Consider the following 23,287-nt stretch of genomic DNA (forward strand, 5'->3'; position numbering starts at 1 on the left):
CATCCTTTCAGGGAGCTGGACACATTCCAGGAGCTGTGCACAGCTCCACAGCCCGGCAGCAGCAGTGAGATTAATCAGGGGGATGATTTGGAAGCACAGGGAGAGATGCTGCTCGTTTTGCTCTCCAAATTCCCGCACTGCCACGCTCTGCCCCTCGCTGAAGTTCCAGGCTGGGCTCTGTTTTCAGGATAAATAACAGAGTGGAAATCATGGAATCACGGGATCCTTGGAAATCATGGAATCCACCCATGTCCCCAAGTGCCACATCCACACAGGTTTTAAATGTCCCCAAGGATGGGGACTCCAAGCCTGCCCTGGGCAGCTGTGCCACTGCCTGACCACCCTTTCAGAGAAGGAATTTCCCCAAATTCCACCCTGAGCCTCCCCTGGCCCAGCCTGAGGCCGTTCCCTCTCCTCCTGTCCCTGTTCCCTGGAGCACAGCCCGACCCCCCCGGCTGTCCCCTCCTGTCAGGAGCTGTGCAGAGCCACAAGGTCCCCCCTGAGCCTCCTTTTCTCCAGGCTGAGCCCCTTTCCAGCTGCCTCAGCCTCTCCTGGGGCTCCAGCCCCTTCCCAGCTCCATTCCCTTGCTGGGACATGCCCCAGTCCCTCCATGTCCTTCTTGTCAGGAGGGACCCAAAAGTGACCCAAGACCTGAGGTGAGTCCCAGGGGACGGGCACTGTCCCGCTCCTGCTGCCACCCAGGGCTGGCACAAGCCAGGTGTCAGTGCCCACCTTGGGAAGATACTCCATATGGATTATTTCCACACGTTAGCAACGTCCTGCTGCATCCACCTGCTCTGCAAACATCAATCTCCTGCTCATCCCCAGTGCCAGGAGCCCACCTGCCTTTCCAAAGCTGGGCAATGTCAGAGGAGCTGCCTGGATGCTCTCCTGAATCCTGCCCATGCAGAACATCAAATCATTGATCCACCAGGTGGATGGGAATTTCTACAAGGGGAAATGTCATTATTATCAAGGTTGCAGAGCAGCAGAATAATGACCCATCAGGGCCTATTTAGGACCAGCTTACATGATTAAATCTGAGGCACAGTCTAAGCACAGGCTGCTTGGTGGGATCAGGATGGTGAAGAAGACCTCTGCTCCCAGGTTTTTGGAGGTCTGGGATTCAGTTTTTCACCTCTCTGCCATGATGGCCCCAAGTTGGGCAGTAGACTTGGCCAAGTGCCACAGAAAATATCCTGCTGCCAGGAATTTGTAATGTGGGGTGGAGAAAAGTACCCCAGGACAGAAAGTGTCTAAAGTTAAAGTTGGAAACAATTCAAGGAAAAAGGAAAAGAAGAAGCTGGGGATGTGCTCTATCAGCAGGTCACATCTGAACTTCACGTCTGACTTCACCCAGCCAGGAAATCCTCATCCCAATCTGGAAAAATCCCACCAAAAAACACCTCAGTGCCAATGGGACAAAAGAGAAGGAAATGAACTCTCAGAAGGCTTTGGACCAACAGGTTTTTCCACCAGGAAAACGCCCACGCCCAGAATGTCAGTGCAGCAACACAGGATAAAGAGAATTCATGGAAAATTTAGCCAAAATCCAGCTGCCTTGAGCTGGAGGAGCCTCGTCCCAGCCCAGACCTGACCTAGGTGCACCACAAAAATGTCCCATCCTGTCCAGCAGCTGCTGGAACTCAGCACATCCCTGGGGCTCAGCCCAGTTGGGTCACGCTCCTATCCACCCTCTCCAGCTGCTTCCCAGAGCACGTTCCTTGGGGCCACGGAGTTCATGGATCTGGCCAGACAGCAGCGTGGCAAAAGGAGCCACAGCTGGGAGGCAGAGGAGGGTTTGGACTCAGCTCCCCTTCACAAGGGTCAGGGGATGAAGAGGGGGTCAGGGGATGGGTCTGAGGAGGGGTCCAAGGATGCAGGATGGGTCAAAGGACTGGCATGAAAGACACAGGATGGGTCTAATGAGGGCTCAGAGGAAGAAAGATGGGTCTGAGGAGGAGTCAGAGGAAGAAGGATGGGCTAAAAGGTGAAGGGTGGGTCTAAGGATGAGTCAAAGAACAAAGGGTGGGTCAGAAAAGGAAGGATGGATCAAAGGCCAGGTCTAACGAGGGCCCAGGGATGAAGGACAGGTCCAAGGACAAGCCTAAAGATGAAGGAGAGGTCAAAATATGGGGGAAAGGATGGAGGATCTGTATAAGGATGGGCCAAATGACAAAGGATGGGTCTAATGTGGAGTCCCAGGATGAAGTGGGGGTCCAAGAATAGGTGTAAAGATGAAGGATGTGTCTAAGGATGGGTCTAAGGGTGAAGGGTGGGTCTGAGTACAAAGGAAAAGTCCAAGTAGAGGCCAAAGGATGAAGGATGGATCAAAGAAAGGAGGGTGGCCAAAGGATAAAAGATGGGGTGGGCTGAACGAGGGGTCCAAGGATGAAAGGTGGGCTCAAAGACAGGTCTAAAGATGAAGGACGGGTCTAAGGTTGGGTCTGAAAATGAAAAATGGTTCTGAGTACAAAGGAAAAGTCTAAGTATGGGCCTAAGGATGAAGGATGGATCTAATGAGGGATCCCAGGATGAGTCTAAGGACAGGTCTAAAGATGAAGGATGGGTCTAAGGATGGATCCAAGGATGGTGGATATGTCTAAGTACAAAGAAAAGGTCTAAGTACAGGTCAAAGGATAAAGGGTGGGCCAATGGACAAAGGCCAGGTCTAATGAGGGGTCCAGAGATGAAGGATGGGTTCAAGGGCAGGTCTAAAGATGAAGGACAGGTCTAAAGATGGGTCCAAGGATGATGGGTGCGTCTAGGTAGAGGTCAAAGAATAAAGGATGGGTCAAAGAACAAAGGATGGGCCAAAGGCCAGGTCTAAAGTCCAGGTCTAAAGGTGGGTCCAAGGATGATGGGTGGATCTAGGTAGAGGTCAAAGGAAAAAGGATGGGCTAAAGGACAGGCCAAAGGCCAGGTCTAAAGAGGGGTCCAAGGATGAAGGATGGGTTCAAGGGGAGGCCTAAAGATGAAAGACAAGGTCTAAGGATGGGTCCAAGGATGATGGGTGGGTCTAGGTAGGACAAAAGATGGGCCAAAGGATGGGTCTAAGGGTAAAGTCCACCCACCCCAGGGCAGATCCCTAAGACGCCCCTTCCAAGGGTTGGCACACACCCTTAATGAGCTGGACTTCTGTTCCCCAACTAGTGGATTTTGAGACCTCCCATTCTGAGTTAGTTTCTTTCCTGGCTCCTGGCTGATGGATAATCATTAACTATCCATGAGAGGTTCCAATGGCCCGTGGAATTCATGAAGTATTAAATGGGCATTATTTTATCAGCCACGCTCAATGTTTTGTTTCCGTTTGAGGACCATTCCTGAGATGTTTATGGGCTGTGGATTTATGGAAGTCAGGGGATCTTTTCAGGAGTAATGTTCCATACCTCGGAGTTACGGTCGACAGCTGGAGACTCCATGCGGGAAAATTGGAGGCTGGGAGCTCCAAAAAAAAAAATCAGACTTAACCCCTGCCTCAGAAGGTCTTGGCACACAGAAATGATGGATTAAACACTGGGAATAAGATCCAAAACACAACATTCAAGGAGTTTATGAGCTGTCATCGGGAATCAAGCAGTACACGGTGGCCTTGCTTGGGAGGGGACCCGGTGGCTGCTGCTGCTGTCACAAATAAATGGTGGTGTTTGATTTTCTGTTTGTGCCAAGGTGGAAAAACCCGGGGGGAGCAGCCCCGGAGAGCGGAGCCCCCAAGGGCTCCACTCCATCAATCCCCACTCACAGCTCATGGGGAGAGAGATTTCTCCTTCTGCCAAAGTCACCACTGGCTCCCCAGAGCCCGTTTCACCCCATCCTGAGCTGGGGAGGAGACAAAGGGACTTTGGATAAGTGACAGGACACAGGGAATGGCTTCCCACTGCCAGAGAGCAGGGATGGATGGGATATTGAGAAAGAATTGTTCCCTGCGAGGGTGGGCAGGCCCTGGCACAGGGTGCCCAGAGCAGCTGTGGCTGCCCCTGGGTCCCTGGCAGTGCCCAAGGCCAGGTTGGACACTGGGACTTGGAGCAGCCTGGGACAGTGGAAGGAGTTCCTGCCCATGGCAGGGTTGGGACAAGACAGTCATTAATGTCCCTTCTCACCCAAACAATTCCATAAATCAGCCTGAGGAATACCAGCCTCTCTCCTGGGAGGGTCTCAGAAGGGTCCTTGCAGAGACCAGGCAGGATGGGGTTAAATCACCAGCCCGCATTGTTGCGGTGTGTTGTCATGGTGTGCCTCAGTTTCCCTGGTCCCTCGCCTGAAGATTCCTTCCCCAGGTGTCAATCACCTCTCCTTTCCCCCATCCTGTCTCCAGCTGGGCACTGTCCATCAACCCAGAAATTCCAGGGGAGCATCGAGTGATTGGCAGGTTCAAAGGATGCTCTCCACCCCCTGGGGGGCCATTGGCCCATCCAGGTGTCCCTCTCACCTGAGACCCCCTCCCTCCCTACGTGGTTGGTTGTCCCTGTGTTCCCTTTCCCTCTCCCCTGGGTAAAAGGACGGGCACACCACGTGCTGGGGAGTCCTGGTGGAGCTGTTGCTACATTCAGAGACCATGGGGCCCAGAATAAAAACTCTGGATTAAACTCTCTGTCAGGAACAGCTCCTTCTTCACCATCGCCTTAAAAGGTTTCTCCAGCACAGGGAGGGCTGAGGAGTGAGCCTCTTCTACCCACAAGCCCCAGCCTGTAAGCACTGGAGCTCTGACGTGCCCAGACTTGTCCCCGCTCACAGCCAGCCAAAAGTGTCTCTGGGGTAAAAACACCACAGTTGCCGCTATTTGGTTCAGCAGCAGGGGCCAGACAAGTCAATGCTCATTCCATTCAATAATATTGGTAAAAAGCAATACCAAATCACTCCAGGAGATCCCACCCAGCACTTAGGATCCCCAGGAGTGTCCTCAAACTCTTGGCTCTCCATGTCCAGCCCCTTCTTCCGTGCTGGAACAAGACACGGGGAACAGAAAGCCCCAATCCAAAGCAACCCAAGGGCCCAGGGGCACAACTAAAACCAGGAGGGGTTGATCAGGGAAGGTTCCAAACCCTCCTCCAGGGATGAGCTCCCTCCTGCAGGAGGCACAGAGGACTGGGACTTCAGGGACACTGTAAGTGTGGCATTAAAAAAAAAAATCCTCAAATTCCATGGCCATGGCCATAAAATAACAATTAGCTGAGAAGAGCCTCAAAATATCTCAATTTTAATCCACTTTTTATCTGTGCCAGGCATTTTCCACCTCATCCAGGCTAATAAACAGCTTCCACTCCAGCAGGGCTGTGCTGGAAAAAAAGAGGGAAAAAAGAAGAAGCTGCCTCTTTAATGCACTAATTACAATCCCGAACCACTAATGGGATTAGCAGGCAGGATTTAGTGGTTGTCTCCTGCAAAATCATTAAGTGCCATTAGAGAAAATGAAGTTCCCTGCTTCTCCAAGAGGTTTGCAGGAATCCGGATCCAACCCGGCACAGCGGCCCCTGGAGCACAACGGGGCCCTGTCAATACTGGCTCCTTCCTTGATTAATTCCCTAATCAGGAGTTGAAATTGCCCAGCACCACTGGGAAGAGAGCACTGGAGACACTGGGAGAACTGGCTGCAGTCAGGCAAAGGAATCACGGAATGGGTTGGGTTGGAAGGGACCCGAAGCTCATCCAGTGCCACCCCTGCCATGGCAGGGACACCTTCCACTGTCCCAGGTGGCTCCAAACCCCATCCAACCTGGCCTGGGACATTCCAGGGATCCAGGGGCAGCCACAGCTTCTCTGGGCACCCCGTGCCCAGAAGGTGGAGAGCAATGAAGACAGAGGGGACATCACTGTGTGTTTGTGCCACCCTGTGTGACATTTCCATCTGCACGCCCTTCCCTGTTCCTTCCCTTTGCAGGGAATTCCAGGCACCCCCTCCCCACACTGGGGAATCGGTGGCCAGAAGATTTGACGGTGTCCAGCTCCACGTCAGGGTGACCACGAGTGCTGGAAGGTGTCCCTGCCCTTGGAATGACATGAGCTTTAACTCCTTCCAGCCCAAACCTTGATTCCTTTGATCCCTGCCTGACTCCATCCAGCTTTCCCAGCGTCTCCAGCACTCCCTTCCCGGGAGACTCCATGCGGTGCTGCCCGGTAATTTCAGCTCAGGATCATCAGGGAATGCCCAGTGACCACCCCAGGGATCAAACAGGGCAAGCTCTGCCCTCAGTGAGACCTTCTCCAGCGGAGGGCAGAGCATGGATTGGGGGCTGGAATGCCGAGAAAAGCAGGAGGGAGAGGCTGCTCCGCGGGAACGCGGGGATGCTCCCTGGGGACACGGGGCTGCTCCTGGGGACCAAACAAAGCAAACACTTCTCCAGTGCCTAAGCACCGGGGGAGGGTGGCCTTCCAGGAGGCATTTTCCAGCTGAAATGGCTTTGTTCCCAAAAGCTAAAAGCCTTTGGAGACCAAAAATTCCCAGCTCAGGGGAAAAGGAGGGCGGGTGATTACCCTCACAGCCCGGAGGACAAGTGACACTGCCATGCTGAGGCCACCAGACACATCTACCACCCCCAAACCCGCTCTGGTTCCCTCTGCCCAACAAGGGGAGCTCCAGGTCAGGCGCTGGGAGCAGCTCAGTGGATTTAACCTTCCTGTGTCCCAGCTGGAGCTGCCCAAACGCCACGGGCAGGCAGGAGAGTCTGTGCTGTGCCAGGGCATCCATGCTCCCTCCACAGCCCTCAGGGGACTCTTTCCAGGATTCTGGCACGGCCTTTTTATCCTCAAGAACCCCGAATTTTGGGACAAAAAGAGCAGTTTGTCCTGGGATCCTGCTTTGGACCAGCTCCATCCCGAAACACCCTCAGGGAGAGGAGGTGACGTCCCAAAGCGGCCACGAGTCCCCTCGCCACCCCATGCCATGGCGGGAGAAAGGTTTTCCGAGCAGGGCCACCGAAAGGGGAGGAAAGGGATGGAGAGGAAATGTAGGGATGCCAGGGAATCCTTTCCCTGCACAGCAGCAGCCTCTGCCGGCAGCGGAGCCGCAGAGCAGGAGCCGCGGGGATGTGGCAGAGCCTGGAGAGCGCGCTCCGAGCACTGCCAGGGACGGGAAGGATCCCGGGAGTCTCCAGAACACAAACTGTCCTCTCCATGAGGATTTATAAATCCATATATCCACTTTCCAGCTGGAAGATGATTATTCCCATCTCTCTCCGGCGTGCACTCACTCCCCCACACAGTCCTCACGGCCATTCCCGTGCAGCAGCTGGAAAATCCAACCCTCCCATCCCACATGCCAGCATTGCCAGCCAGCAATCCTGGAGCCCCTGGGTGCTCCCCATCCACCCCAAAACGAGATCCCCGGGGAGCAGAACCGACACCATCCCACAACATCCCCGCTGCAAGGAGCTGCCAAAAGGAATTTCCACAGGAAACCTTCAAACAAAACACATTATTTAGTGATAAATGTACTTGTCCCAAGGCACTGGGATGAGGTTTATGCCCCCCGACGCGCACCAGCACCCGGGGCACCACTTACTTGGGGGTGTGCGCCTCATCCACGCGGTGCCCCAGCTGGAACTCGTGGGATTTGCTCCGGTGCAGCGCCGTGAATCCCGGGATGAGGTGGATCAGCTTCCGCGACGAGGGCGGGGGCGTCCCGGGGGGCTTCAGTTTGTTCCTGCGGCGCACGGGCGGGGTCCCCGGCGGCGTCATGGTGGTGACGATGTTGGGGGTGCGCGGGGGGGTGTGCGCGGCGTGCCGCTGCCGGGGGGACGGTGGCAGGGAGCGGTGGCCGGACTCCAGGGGTGGGCACAGCCCCGGGTGGCCCTCCACGGTCAGGCGGTCCACGTGGGTGTACATGGGGCCGTGGGACGAGCTGGCGTGGCAGTGGTGCTGCCCACACTTGGGCTGGACCTTGGGGCTCAGGTGCGTCCTGCCCCAGGGGCCCGGCTCCGGGGGGCAGCCGGGGCTGTTCTCCTTGCCCGGCTCCGTGCTCGGCCACTGGATGGTCCAGTCCTGCTTGGAGAGGCTCCCGCCTGGAGAGGGCACAGAGACACGGCCATGCGGTGGAGCAGAGGGTGGGAATTCCCTGCTCAGCCCCGCAGGGGTTAAAGCTCCCATCCCTGGGAGTGTTTATGGGCTGGGAGCAGCCTGGTGGAAGGTGAGTGGAAGGTGTCCTTGCCCAGGGAATGGGATGATCCTAAAGGTTCCTCCCAACCCAACTACTCCATGATTGATTCAATGGTGGCACTGCATCCCAGCAAGAAGCTTCTCTGCGTTATAGAATCTTGAAATGGTTTGGGTGGGAAGGGACCTTAAGGATCATCTCATCCCAATCCTACCATGGCCAGGGACACCTTCCACTGTCCCAGGCTGCTCCAAGCCCTGTCCAGCCTGGCCTTGGGCACTGCCAGGGATCCAGGGGCAGCCACAGCTGCTCTGGGCACCCTGTGCCAGGGCCTGCCCATCCTGCCAGGGAACAATTCCTCATCAATATTCCATCCATCCCTGCCCTCTGGCAGTGGGAAGCCATTCCCTGTGTCCTGTCCCTCCATCCCTTGTCCCCAGTCCCTCTCCAGCTCTCCTGGAGCCCCTTCAGGCCCTGCAAGGGGCTCTGAGCTATCCCTGGAGCCTTCTCCTCTCCAGGTGAGCACCCCCAGCTCTCCAGCCTGGCTCCAGAGCAGAGGGATGGGTGGCCTGAAGATCACAGAGATTCCCACAGGATGATCCAGTCCCACCCCCTGCCATGGCAGGGACACCTCCCACTGTCCCAGGCTGCTCCAAGCCCCAATGTCCAGCCTGGCCTTGGACATTCCAGGAATCCAGGGACAGCCACAGCTGCTCTGGAGATCCCACTGTGGAGCCTCACCACTCCAAGAGAGGGATTTCTAGGGGTGGAGGTTGTCCCCATGTGTCCCCACCATCACCAGCTCCCACGGCCACCCCAGACAGTGGCACTGGCATGGATGGTGACACCCCAGGCTGATGCCCCATCTCACCCCCATAATGAGGGTGCTGTAATTAACAGAGGCTCCTCTCCACTCCTCATTATCCACCACCACCAGGAGCAAAGCAGCACCTTGGGAGCACCCCAGGGATGATCCGGGTGGAATTTGGCCCTTGATCCCAGCTCAAAGCCCCTTGACTGAGGCCTTTTGACTGCTCCCATCAAGGAAAACCCAAATGTCATTGCCCAAACCTCCTCCTTCCCCCTCCCCGGCTGGGTTGGTAACTGGATCCTCTCCCCATTTCATGGGAATACTCCAGTTCAAGCTCCAGAGGAAAAGGGGAGGTTTGGGAAATGAAAGGTTTGGGTTGAAAGAAAGCTTCAGGCAAGGGATGGAGGATGGGGCATGAGGAATTTGCTGGAGTCATTTTCTCAGAGTGCAACATCAAAATGAACTTTAAAAAATGCCAAAATAATGGTAAAATATGAAAAAATGAACAGGAAAAAATTCCCAAATAATTGTAAAATATTTTTAAAGTAACAATAAACAATTCCTAAATAATTCTAAAATATTTTAAAACCTGTATGAGAAAAAGAATAAAAATATTTAAAATCTTTAAAACTAAAATGAATTCATTAAAATAAATAAGAAATTAAAGTAAATTAAATCCTATTAATTAAATTTTTTAGAAATTAAAATTAATTTATTAGAATAAAATCTAATTTAAATGGTAATGAAAAGGTTTTACATTAAAGTTATTTCAGTGAAATTAAAAATACATAAAAATAAATAAAGTAAAAATCATAATTTAAAACTCAAAAAAATAAAACAAATTAATTAGAATGAATAAGAAGTACTAATAAATGAAAAGTAAGAAGTAAAAATGTTGCAAATTAAAATTATTAGAACAAATAAATTAAAATAAATAAAACTATAAATGCTTAAAAATAATTAATTAGAACGATGAATAAATAAAAATAAATAAAACTAAAAATAAGAATAAAAATATTGCAAGACATAAATCTGAAAAATCTCAGCATATGCAAATCACCGCGTGCCTATGCAAATCCTGCTCTTCCCATTGGCCGCTTTCTTCGCCTTGATTTGCATAACACCGAACCGGCCCGGCGCTAATTAGCGGCGCTAATGAAGATGGGGTGAGGATCTCCCTGCGCCCCCCCTGTCCCGCTGTCCCGCGGGTCCCAGAGATGCTCCCGGGAATAAAAACAACCCCGGTCCGGGCTGAAAATAACCGGGAAAAAGTAATTCCAAACGGGAAGGCGGCAGGCAGCGAGATGGGGTCAGCTTAAACCGGGAATGCACTTCAGAGGGGGAAAAAACCCAACAAAAATATCCCACAGCTCCTCCGGCTCCCCCGCTGCTGCTTCTGCTCTGATTCCCGCCTGGAAAACCACGCGGAGAGCTGGCAGGGAAAGTCCCCTCTCTCCCGTTTGTCCCCAGACTGGCCGCCTGATTGCTCCTCAAAACCTCGTTGTTTTGTTTGGAATCCAAATATTATATATTATAGTATATTATTTAATTATATATATTAATATATAATATATAATATATAATATATAATATAATCGTATATATTACATATGTTATATATATTTTATGTATTCTATATATTATATCTATTATAATATAACATATAAAATATATTATATAATTGAATATATTTAATACATATAATATAACCCTATTTATTTAATAATAATTATAGTATTTTTTGGATATCAGCCACAGCCACCCCCCAATCCCAGGGGCCACCTCTCCTGTCCCTGTGGATGCTCCCTTTGGGTGGATTTGCCTTCATTAATCCCCTCAGATCTCTCCCTCTGCCCCATTTCATCAGGGACACTTTCCCCAAACCACTCCATTAAAAACCAACAGGAAACCAAACTCCTGGGAAGAGGAGGCAGCTCTGGGATGCAGCTCATGGATCCAGAGATGGAAAAATTCCACCTGTCCCAAACAACAAAGAGTGAGGTTTGCTTTGTTTTCCTAAGAGAAAAGGCTGGGGATGATTCCCACGGGAGCTGGCGAGGCAGCCCTGGAGCCCAGCTGCTCTGAGCGCTCCTTCCCTTCCCAAAAGCTGCTCCAAACTGGAGATTTTGGGATGCCCAGGGTTTTTTGGCAGCCCCTACAGCCCCAGCACCCACATGCCAGGAAGCAGCCTCTGGAATGGACTCTGGAATCTCCAGCTTGGCAGCATGGGGATATCAGGAGGCTCAACCCTTCCCTCCTGTCCACCACACCAGCACAGCTCCCAAATTCCCTCCAAATCGGGATTTTCCTGCTTTTCCCTCACTGCTCCCGACCCTGTCTGACCCCACGCTGTCCCCAAGCCACCCTCAGCCTTCCCAGGGCTCATCAATATTCCATTCCAGCTCATTTTTCCCAGTAGGACACTTAAAAACCTGCACACATCCCCAGCAGTCACAGCCCATCAACTCCTCCAGCCGCAGCTCCACTCGGATTTAATATTAAATTAATCCTGCTCCGAGACCAAACCCCAAAACAAAACCCCACTGCCAAGGAGCTGAGGAAAACCCAATGCAGCCTTGTTACCACCACGAAGCAGGAGGGTTAGTGTGGATTTGCCACACTCTGATTTATGGGATGTGCCGGGGTTCCCAGGATGCTCGGCTTGGGAAGTGCCTCCTTTTCCAAGCCCATCCCAGCCAAATCCATCTCCATGAAAAAGCCTCCAGCTCCCCGCCCAGGCAGGGGCGGCCTGGGAAATTAGAGGCTTCTAATTAACGACTCAATAAATAAAGATGGATGGGAAAGGTTAATCCTGAAGCTCATTCCTGCTTTATGAATACAAATCTTGGCGTCTTGGAAGCGGCCGCTGCGGCTCCTGCCAAGGAATTCCAGCTTTTAAGGAGGATCCAACTGGTTCATTAATTACATTTTTAGGATGAGGACAATGTATTGATTCACAAGGAGATAAAATGCAGTTAAAATACAGATTAAAAGGCATTCTGAGGGAGTTGGTGCATCTGGGGCTCCTTTGGGGGGCTGTTGTATCCTGATGGATCTAAAACCCCAACACTGCACCCAAAGAGAGCATCACTGCCATCCTGGGATGCTTTTCTATCCCCATCCTAAAATTTCCCAGACAGCTCCTCCTTGGACTGGCCAATCTCACTGTCACAGAGCCATGGAGCCAGCCAGCAGCTCAAAATCCCTGGAATCCAGCAGATGGATGGATGGATGGATGGATGGATGGATGGATGGATGGATGGATGGATGATGGATGGATGGATGGATGGATGGATGGATGGATGGATGGATGGATGGATGGATAAAAGAAGCACAGCACCCCCATAGCGCACCCCCGAGCCACAACCCCATCACTGCTCAGTCCCAACAGCCCAGGGGAACATTCCCAAGGTCCTAGCAGTGCTGCTCTGCCCATCCCAATCCCACATCCCACCAAAATACGCTGCCTGGAGCATAGGGAATCTGGACCTGGGTGGAACGACCCGCTCCCATTACCCACTCTCAGCCCAGGGCATTCAGGGATCATCCCATCCTTCCCTGGCCAGAAATCCCACTATTCCCAACTCCCTGTCAACAGGAGAGGGGCAGGGACTCTGCTCCTGCTCTCCCAGGAGATGAAGAGGGGGAATTACTGGGATGGAGCCATTTGCTTGGCAGGGGCAGGGAACAGGAAGCCCATCTGGCATCGCAGGAGAAGCTTCCCACACCCAAATCCTCAAGAAATTCAGGGAGATTTGGTCTCCTCCACTGCCTGGAAAGCTCCTGCACCCCTCAGGGCTTTGCCTGTCACCTCCGTGTCCCCAAGGTTATGTCATCCACGGGACAATGCATCTCCAGCACAGCACGGAGCCACAGCAGCTGGAATTTCCAAGGATCCTGATCCAGCTCTGGCAGAGCAGCAGTGGCCACGGCAGCATCCCAGCAATGCCAGAGGGACAGAGCAGCCGCTCCCGCTGGGAGCTGCAGGGTGATGGATGGAGTTAAATGGGAAAGACAAACACTCCCTGCCTGGCTGGCTCCCTCCTGCCGTGATCCAATGGACCACCAGGAATGCTGGCAGCCCTATCAGCTGCCCCATTAGGGAGCAAATGGAGCAGCAGCATCCCACAGACCTCCGGTGCTTCCATCTCCTTCTCCTTCCATCTCCTCCTGTGTCCTGGATTGCCAAGCAAATTGTGTTCTATTTGCCATCTGTACGGCAGTTGTCTTCTGTTAAGTGGACAGTTTTCCTTATCTCTTCCACAACCTCCCTCCTCCCTTCCACTCCTCCCTCCAGGGAGACATCTGCTGATAACAGGCTATGGAATGTCCCTGCATGGCTGATAAGAACTACAGCACTCACTGGGATATGATCCACCCAGAGGGAGGAGCCAAGCCTTCCTACCTGGATAGAATCTGAGATCCTGGGACAGCAAGACAGCTTCTCCACTGGATTTCCCAGAGGAACAGCTGCCTCTTCCATCTTCAAAGGAAGACTACACCACTCTACAAGATCCCTGCTCCAGCAGAACCACCCCTGACACCCCAGGAGGAATGCAGTCACATTTCCAATTGGATGCTACCAGCACCCTGACCAACAGGGTGTCAGGTCGTGTTCTGACTCTGTCAGTGTTGTTTAGGTTTACTGCATTGTTTATTTTATCTTTTTAATTTTTTCCCTAATAAATAACTGTTATTCCTGCTCCCATATTTTTGCCTGAGGTTTGCAAGGGGTTTACATTTCCCATTTCAGGGGAGGCTCCTGCCTTCCTTTGCAGACACCTGTCTTTCCAAACCAAGACATCCTCCTTTCATCCTCCTTTCTCCAGCCAGAAAACTCCAGAGGAACCAGAGAAACTTCCTGCAGCTGCTGAGCCAAAGGCCAAAGTGGATTTTCCAAAGCAGGGAATTCCCTGGGTCAAGCGGGCAGAGGAAGGAGTGGGATTTGTTTGGAGCAGCTTTAAAAGTCAGAGGTGTTTGAACAAAGAGCAGCTGAGAACCTTCCTGGGGCTCCCAGGGAGGCACCACTGCCCTTCCTCAAATAGCAGGGAGACCTCATGGAAATGCCAAGGGGAAGGGAGGCAGGAGCTGGGTTTAGGGAGCTGGAGGGGGGGATGCTCCCTAGGGAATGGCAGGCTGGGCTCAGACAGCCCCACCTCAGCTCAGTGCCACTGTCCCCAGCACGGGGTGGCACTGCCACTCTGTGCCATGTGGGAGGCCTGGAGAGGATCCAACAACCAGAACTGGTGGATTTGGCCAGGGTCTCTCCAGGCTGGAGTTGGGATCCCTTTCTGGGACATTCTATGATCTGGGGACACTGCTGGTCCTCCAAAGCTGCCCCTCCTTGTCCCCTGCTGTCCCCAAGGGCTGCTCCACACCTGCAAAGCCCAGCAGGGCTCACTCCCAGCCTCCCAAACCCTGGGGTGCAGCTGTGTTGGAGGAGCTCCTCTAGAGGGGACAGGAACCAGGCAGAGGGGTCTGGGGTCCCCAAATCACGGGGGTTTGCTGCTTCCCCACAGTCACTCCTGTGCTGGCAGTGGCCTTCCCAAGCTGGCACCGCAGCACCTGTTCTGTGCTGCCATCCCTAGGGAGGGGCTGTGCCAGAGGGGCTGGAGCGTGTCCAGGGCAGGGAATGGAGCTGGGAAGGAGCTGGAGCCCCAGGAGAGGCTGAGGGAGCTGGAAAGGGACTCAGCCTGGACAAAAGGAGGCTCAGAGGGGACCTTGTGGCTCTGCACAACTCCTGACAGGAGGGGACAGCCGGGGGGGTCGGGCTGTGCTCCAGGGAACAGGGACAGGAGGAGAGGGAACGGCCTCAGGCTGGGCCAGGGTGGAATTTGGGGAAATTCCTTCACTGAAAGGGTTGTCAGGCACTGGCACAGCTGCTCAGGGCAGTGCTGGAATCTCCATCCCTGTAAGGATTTAAGAATTAAGCCGTGTGGATGTGGCACTTGGGGACATGGGGCAGCGCTGGCCTTGGCGGTGCTGGGGATTGGCTGGGCTCGCTCCTAAAGGATCTTTTCCACCGCGAACGGTTCTGTTGTGACCCATCGAGGCTCGGCTGGGACACGGCGCCAGCACAGCCGGACCCTGCCCAGCCCCTGCCGCACACCCTGTCCCTCCCCGGGCCGAGGCGGCCCCGGCCCCGCTCTGCCCCCGCTGCCGCCGCAGCTGCAGCCGGAGCGGCTCCGGGCAGCGACTGAAGAGCGGAGCTCTGCTGCCACCGCCCGGGGAGCCGGCAGCCCGCACCTCACAGCGCCGGGAACCGCGCATCCAGCACCGGGAAGGGCGGGTGGGGCTGGGGCATTCCTTGGGAAGGGGTCTGGGAATGGGAGCTCCACTCCAAGCCAACCGGGAAGCGATGCTGGAGCTGCCCTGAGCTTTCCCCTGAAGCTCCTGACCGAGCTCCTACAGGCACGGGGGGTCAGGGGACCCTGTAAGAGTCATGGAATGGGCTGGATTTGGAGGCGCCCTCATCCAGTGCCACCCCTGACATGGCAGGGACACCTCCCACTGTCCCAGAAATCCCCCCCTCCTTTTCTGCTGCCCCTGCTGGGGGCTCAGCCCAGGGCAGGAGGGTTTTGGGTTCTCAGCTCTCACCCACCAGCACCCCCAAATCCTTTTCCCAGCACAGCCCCAAGGTGTTCCCTGCAGGAAATGATTCCCAGCCAGCCCCAGAGATGCAGGAGCTCTGCTAACATTGAAGCCACACTGCCGTGCCAGCAGACCAGGAGGGTGGCACCCAGCCTGGGCAGCCCCAGGGGACAGAGGGCACTCACCGGACTTGTGGACGCTGCGGAGGCAGGACAGGGACGCGTTCAGCCGGGCACACTCCTCTCTGTTGGCCCCAAACTTCTCCACGGTGGCACAGACCTGGTCATCGGTCATGTCCAGCAGATCCTCCAGGCTGAGCTGCCCAGGGGCGATCTCCTGAGGGAGAAGTGGGTCAGGAATGAGGGAGGAGGAACAAACCCCCTGGAGCATCCTCTGCACCTCGGGGAACACCAGGGAGAATCCATTCTCTTCAGGCCATAGACCCAAACCCTTCCTTTTTCCTCCTGAATCTCCAAGAAAACCTGGAGGAACTCAAGTTTTATCTCCAGTTTTTCTAGTTTCAGGTATATCTAGACCCAGCTCAGCCTCTGGAAGCACCAGAAAAACCCATCCCTGACTGGGAACACGCAGCACCTGAGCTTCATTCCAGAATTCCCTTTTTCCTGGAGATGGGATTGCCTTTGGGTGCCACCCCCTCACTGCAGGAGCCTGGAATGTGGCAGCAGGACACTGATGGGAACATGGGGCATGTCCCCAGTGCAGAGGGGTCTGGGTGACACCCACTGGGGACAGCAGAGGGGTGTCCTTGCTGCTGGGTGGGAGGAAAGGGAAAGGGAAGGGAAAGGGAAGGAAAGGGAAAGGGAAAGGGAAAGGGAAAGGGAAAGGGAAAGGGAAAGCCCCCTCCCTTTTCCAGGTGGGAATGGCCAGCCCTTACCTCCATCACCTCCTTCCGGATGTCGACGATGCGGAACCAGTGCAGGAGCTGGGGGAAGCCCTCCAGTTTGGCATTGCGCTCCTGCAGGGCCACCTTCCTCTTGCAGGACAGCTGCCGGCTGAAATACTTCACCAGTTTGCTCTGGAAAAGAAGGGGAAACTCTCATGGTTTCCCACTGGCAGCTGGGGCTCAGCTCTCGCTCTGCCCCATCCCAAGGCTCAAAATTCTGCCTCAAAACACTCCTGCAGCCAAGAGTGTCGAGGTTTGGTGTCCAAGAGGGAATTTCCCTCCCAAAAAATCACTTTATCAATTGCTTCATCCCCAAAGCAGTGCTGAGTCTCGTTCAGGGGGTGGGCAGCCCTTGGCATGCCCTGGAGGGTCTGAGTGGGACAGGGGGACAGGCACCACTTTTCCCACAAATGCTGCCCCTTCCCAGTGTTGCCTAGCCACCCACAGGACACTTTTCCCACTTCTACTCCCAGCCTCAAGGCCCAGGGACCCCCAAAGGACACAGTCCCCTCTCTTACACCCTGGTTTGATGCCAAGAACCCCTCAAACATCCCTCAAAAGCCACACTCCTCTCTTTTACCCATTCCCCCCAAACTCCTACAAGGGGAACAGCCACAGCATCAGATCCCAAGGCTGGAATGTGGCATTTTCTCTTCATTCCCTCCTCACCAACCCAAATCCTCTCTCCAGAGCCATCCCCCCTCTCTGCTCCTTTGTAGCCCCATCCCTGCTCGGATCATCCCTCAAATCCCCCAAATCCTCCTACCCCGAGGCCGGAGCCGTTCCCAGCCGCAGCCCAGCTCCCAAAATAAAGCTGCCCTCCTTTCCCGGGAATATAGAGCAGGGCTGGAAACTGCTGGGATTTCCTGCTCCTGCTTTTCCAGCTGGGTGATTCCCCGGCGCCTGCAGCACTAGATGGTGCTGTGCCGCTGCTCCTGCACACCCCAAAAACAGCCGGGTGAAATACGGGCTGCTTTGGGATACAGAGATGAGGGGAGAATCACCCTGTGGGATGTGGGAGTTTTCCCATCTCTCCTGGTCTTTTCCCTCGTGGGACCCACTGGTGATGCCCACAGGGGTTGGCATCACCCCCCAGGCGGGTGAGGGCCCTGTCAGGAGCTGGGGACAGGGTTGTCACCCCCTGGCAGCTTCTCCCCATCCTCAGCCTGGCTACCAGAGATTAATTTCTGAAAATCAACCCCCAAAAATGAGGCAAAGCCAGACCTGGGGGGCTGCAGGGAGCCCTCAGGTCTGCAGAGCCCTGCCCCACTTCCAGGGCTGATTTTTAAGGAAAAACACTCCCAAAACAGACAATCAAAGGTTCAAGGATCAGCCTGGATCTCGCATCCCAAACACACTCCAGGCTTTTGGAGCTGAAGCAGCCCCAGGCACTTTGAATACACCCAGAGGCAGCTCCTGTCTCCCAAAAAATGCCCTTGCATGGGCACGACTGCAGGAAAACACCAGGAAAATAAATTCCTAAAAGATTCACATCCTGCCTCCAGCCTGTTTTCTGTTCTGCCTCTCCAGGTGGGATCCCAAAGGGAATAAAGGTGATTCCTGAGACACCACGGCATCACCAGTGCCAAAATCCTTCGGTGGGAATGGAGCTGGGAACAGCTCCACCATCATGCAGAAGTGAGCTGGGAATGGGGAAAGAGTGGGGGAAATTGAAGAAATTTAATTTTCAGGTGGGGAAAACTCACCCCCACAGAGTCCTTTAGTGACAGGAGGGGTCATTTTTAACCCAAAAGAGGACCCTGCTGGGACCCCCAGATGCTTTGGTCCATGGATTTGCTCCAGCCAGGGAAAAAGAAGCCCAAAAATCCTTCTGTAAAATGCAGAGGCTCTCGGTGTTTGCTGGGGATGGAAGGGGGAGGGAATTCCCTGCCCCATCCCGCGGCCGCGGAGCTGCTCTGCCTGCCGCTCATCCCGGCACGGAGCAGATTTGGGAAATGCCGCGTTCCTACTGTGGCAGGAACAGCTTCCCCCTGCTTGTTCCTCCGTGCCTCTGTTTCCCCACCTGGAAACGGGCAGGGGGCACAAAGAGACGGGTGGGAATCCCGCGGATCCCCCCCTTCCTGCTGGTGGAATTTGCTGCTGGTCCAGCTGCGGACGCTGCTGGAGGGGATCCAAAGCTTTTCCTGAGGAGCTGGGGTTGTTTTCCCACCTTCCCAGCGGCTTTCCCTGCTGCAGCTCTGCCCGGGGGAAAGGCAGGAGCGATGCTGTGGGATGAAGGAGCGAAACCACCAGGAGTCCCCTCTCTTTGGAGCATCCAGCAGCTCCTGGAACCCCCCAGCTCTTTCCTTGGAAAGAGCGTCCCTGCTGCCCCGGGGGCGGCTGCGGGCACAGGAGCGATGTCCCCGCTCCACGTCACTCCGCAGGACCTTGGGTGACCCCGGCCAGGCGGGGGGCCGGGATCACCCAGGGCTGGAGCCGGATTTCCCAATCCCAACCCCGAGGGGGAATTTCCCTGGGATCATCCCGAACCCCGCGCGGCCGCGAGCGGCTGCTGCCCCCAGCTCCGGCAGGTTCCGAGCCGGTCTCCAAGGAGCGAGAGGGCGGCTGTTCCCCCCTGGAATGGGATCCTTGACGTCAGCCGGGCTGGCGACGGCACCGGCCCTGCCTGGAGACAGGGACAGGCGGTGGAAAATCCAGGAGGGGGAAGTTCATTCATTCATCTGGCACCCGGTGAGCCGTGGGGAATGCCCTGCCCATCCCATCCCATCCCATCCCATCCCATGCCATCCCATCCCAGCTGGATCAGCACATCCTTCATCCTTCATGCCATGAAGTGAGAGGTTCTCCTGCACTCCTAAAAATCCTTTTCCATGACAATAAACACAACCAGAGCTGTTCCCTCCAAGGGGCTCGCTATTCCAGAGGCACCTGGAGCAGCCTGGGGCTGGGGAATTCCTTGCCACGATTCTATTTTCTCTCTCAGGGCTCTCCCAAGGTCGTGTTGGGCTTGTGAGATGTCTCTGGCTCTGTTCATCCTTTATTTTGGGAGATGCTAAATGGTCCCTGGGGATTTTGCTGGGAATACAGGAGCCAAAATGTCTCCATCCAGCATCCTGGGAGGATCCAGCTCTGGGAGAAGAGCACTGTGCTCACCCATGGTACGATACACCAGAGAATCCATTCAGGCACTGAAAATCATAAAATCATGGAATGGTTTGGGGGGGAAGGAGATTAAAGCTCACCCAGTTCCACCCCATGGGCAGGGACACCTTCCACTATCCCAGGTTGCTCCATGTCCCATCCAACCTGGCCTTGGACACTTGCAGGGATCAGGGGCAGCCACAGCTGCTCTGGGCAAATCCCAGTGCTGGAACAGCACTTCCAGAGCCTGTGCAAGTTTGGGAATGGCCACAGCTCTTTCCTCAGAGCCTCTTCCCATTCTCACCACACAGTAGCCAAAAGTATCCTGGGAGAGTTCCCAGTTCCTGGCAGGAGCAGGGCAACCCAGGGAGGGGGAAATGTTGACCCTGGGGTTATCCTGGGAGCCATCCACCGGTTCCTGGGAGCCCTGACCCACATTTTGACATTGGGATGGGGTTTAACCCCACAGACAGGTTGATGCTGTGGGACAGTCAGGAATATCATCCAGCTCTGAGCAAATTTTCCTTCTGCTGTTCCCAAATTCCACCGAACACAGCACCCCCTATCCACATTTCCATCTCAACCCCAAATTTAGAGCCATAAAGCCCAACTGCCACACTTGGACAGGGACAAAAACCCACAGCCCAGGCAGGACTGAGGGATGGACACTCAGCTCCTTCTGGATGCCACCCCATAGGAAGCAGACCAGTGCCAATTCCCCCTCCAGGTGTTTTATCCCAGCTGCTGCCTTGGTTCCCACTGGAACCTGTCCCAAGGCATAAGCAAGACCCAAAAAGCCTCCCAGCTCCAAGGGTTGCCCCTGGAACCAGGCTGCAGCCATGGTGCCCATCCCAAAAATGCTGCACAGCAAGAGGCAGGAGGATAGGAGCTCACATCTACCTGAAGGTGGCTAAAAAAAAAAGAAAAAGAAAAAAAAAAAAAAAGGAAAAACTTCTATTAATCCAGCAAAATCAATGTTTAGCCTACAAAGATTAGCAAAAAAAACATGGATTCTCCTGTTTTATTCCAGGCTCATGCTGACACTATTAGTCCAGCAAAATCAATGTTTAGCCTACGAAGATTAGCAAAAAAAAACATGGATTCTCCTGTTTTATTCCAGGCTCATGCTGACACAAGGGCTGGGCACTGTCTCCAGTGCCATATCCCAGGTCACCACTCCCTTTGCCATGGCACTGCCTGGCCCAGCTCTGCTGCCACCAGATGGGAAGGGAAGAGACACTGAGTGAGGCCTCGGAGTCTGTGTCACGTCCTTGGGACGTGGTGGTGGCAGCAGGGACTCAGGGACACAGAGACTCAGGGACTTGGGGACTCAGGGCCAAGCTCTGCTCCTGCTGACGCTGGTGGCAACCCAGGACAATGCCAGGAGCCAGCCCAGGGCTGGCATAGGGAATCTGGCTCTGGATTCACTCCCCTTGTGGGAATCACCCTGGGTTTGAGGTGAAAAACAAGCAGAGAGTGTCAGCAGGGATGTGCTTGGCTGGAACATCCCAAGCTCCTGGTTTGGGGATGTTTTAGGGATGGCAGTGCCAGGGCTCCCTGTGGCTGGCATTGAGTGATCCATAGGGGCTGGAGAGGTGCTTCCCTGTGAGCATTTGTAGGATAACATCCCCCTGACCGCCTCTAGACCTTTCATCCAGCCCCAGCTGGGCTGCCCCCGTGGCACCGGGATGCTGGGAAGGAGCATCCCACCAGGATGGCAACGCCCCAGAAACCTCCAAATCTTTCATCCAGACTCAGCTGAGTTGCCCCAGAGGCACTGGGATGCTGGGAAGGAGCATCCCACCGGGATGGCTCCACCACACTCCCCTGCTCCCCTCCATGTCTACAGGACACAGACAGGGAATCCTCAGTGCTGACCTCAATGAGGCCAATCACTCCATGTGGGATGAGCTCCTGGAGTCCTGCACCTCCTGGCAGGTTCTCCTGGGGATTTGAAGCTTGCCTGCATCCCAAAAAGTCTCCAGCACACCCCAAAACCACTGTTATCCCTCTCCTGAGGTTGCTCCAGGACCAACAGCTCCCAGCCCTTCGCAAAGAGAGTTGGGATGAGGCAGGGCTTGGATCAAGGGGAGGTGACAGCAGGATGGGAGGGGGGATGAGCACAAGTTGGGATGCAGAGCCGGGAGCTGCACCCCAAACCTGGGGTCTCCCTACGAGTGGCACAGCAGTGACGTGGTGATGCCCCAGTCGTTCCCCCAGCACTCAGGAACTTGGGGAGCAAAAGCAGCAGGACAGGATGTTCCAGTCATGGTCGAGAGCCAACAGCTGCCCCACAGAGGGGCTGCAGCACCAGCTGAAAGGCCTGGGTGGGATCAGGCTCTGAAACCCCCCACCCACAGCCCCAGCTCCGCGCCAGCCGCCCCCACAGCACCAGCAGGGCCTGGCTGGCGTCTCCCCAGGGTCATGGCCTCGCTTCTCCTCGCTCTGTGCCAGCTGCAGGGATCCCACTCAGCCCTGGGAATCCCTGGCTGTTCCCTGCCCATCCCAGCCCACCGACCTCCTGCTGAGCCACAAATTCACCCCAGCAGGGGCTCAGTGTGCTCCAAGGAGAGCCTCATCCCCTGGGAGGCAGGAGTGGGGAGGGGAGAAGGCAGCCGGGCTGGGGGCTGCTGCCGGGAGGGAGGGGTGCAGGTGGGCCAGGGGGATGCAGCTAGCTGGGACAGCTGGAGCCTGCTGGAAGGGATTCAGGTGGGCTGAGGGGATACAGCTCAAGGAAGGGGATTCAGCCAGGCCCAGGGGATGCAGCCCCGTGGAAGGGATGCAGGTGGGCTGAGGGGATGCTGCCTAGTGGAAGGGATGCTGCCAGGCCCGTGGGATGCAGCCTGCCACAAGGAATGCAGGTGGGCCGAAGGGATGCAGTCCAGGGAAAGGGATGCAGCCAGGCTGGGGGGATGGAGGCAGGCAGCAGGGGTGCAGGTGGGCCAATGGGATGCAGGAAGGTGGAAGGGATGCAACCCGCTGGAGCAGGAGCCTGGAGGAAGGCCGGGGGATGCAGGAAGGGGGAAGGGATGCAGGTGGGCCGGGAGATGCAGGTGGGCCGGGAGATGCAGGTGGGCCGGGAGATGCAGGTGGGCCGGGAGATCCAGGTGGGCCGGGGGATGCCGCCTGCCGGGCGGTGGAAGCCGGGGGCGGGACGCGGCCGGGCCGGGGGATGCCGGGGGATACCGGGAGGATACCGGGGGGCTGCGGCCGGGGCCGGGCGTCCCCGGTGAGTCCCGGCAGGAGGGTTCGGTGGTCCCGGACCCACCTCGGGGCCACCTGCAGAGCGCGCAGCCTCACTCGGGCGCACCGCAGCGCCGCGGGGGAACCCGCCGCGGCCGGGGGGTGTTGATGTTGGGGGGGTCGGCGGGCCCGTACCTCCAGGGTGCGGATCTCCTTCTGCGTGAGGTCGTTGGAGGCGGCGCACTTGGTGCGGAGCCCCTCCAGGTTGGAGATGCTGATGTCGATCATGTTCTGGACCAGCTCGCACTGCTGCAGCGCCTTCTGCAGACTCAGCTCCTGCTCCTCGCTCCTCGTCATGTTGTCCTCATCCATCGCTCGCCGCCCCCCCTCAACAACCCCATCGTCATCAACACACCCCCCCAACCTTACCAACATCCCTTCAGCCTCATCACCCCCACACCCACACCTCCCCATCCTCATCATCACCCCCCCTCTTCATCAACATTCCCCCAACCCCATCACCCCCATCCCCATCACCTTCCCCCATCCCCCTCCCCCCCCCCCCCCCCCCCCCCCCCCCCCCACCCCCCCCCCCCTTTTCCACAAC

The 23,287-nt window shown here is 55.4% G+C and overlaps 1 protein-coding gene across 1 annotated transcript in view; it reads right to left on the minus strand.

The window, feature by feature from the left end:
* KSR2 (kinase suppressor of ras 2) overlaps positions 1-23,052 on the minus strand; it is a 75,952-nt gene extending 52,900 nt beyond the window's left edge. The window contains exons 1-4 of the mRNA XM_041420467.1: positions 22,876-23,052; positions 16,387-16,527; positions 15,677-15,827; positions 7,499-7,997 (exon numbers count right to left, since the gene is read on the minus strand). Of these exons, the coding sequence (XP_041276401.1) occupies positions 7,499-7,997; positions 15,677-15,827; positions 16,387-16,527; positions 22,876-23,052 (968 nt within the window). The remainder of the gene's footprint in view (positions 1-7,498; positions 7,998-15,676; positions 15,828-16,386; positions 16,528-22,875) is intronic.
* Positions 23,053-23,287: the final 235 nt, after the last annotated feature.

The sequence above is a fragment of the Onychostruthus taczanowskii genome, unplaced genomic scaffold (assembly GCF_017590055.1).
Source record: "Onychostruthus taczanowskii isolate IOZ18803 unplaced genomic scaffold, ASM1759005v1 scaffold64, whole genome shotgun sequence".
NCBI classification, from domain to species: domain Eukaryota; kingdom Metazoa; phylum Chordata; class Aves; order Passeriformes; family Passeridae; genus Onychostruthus; species Onychostruthus taczanowskii.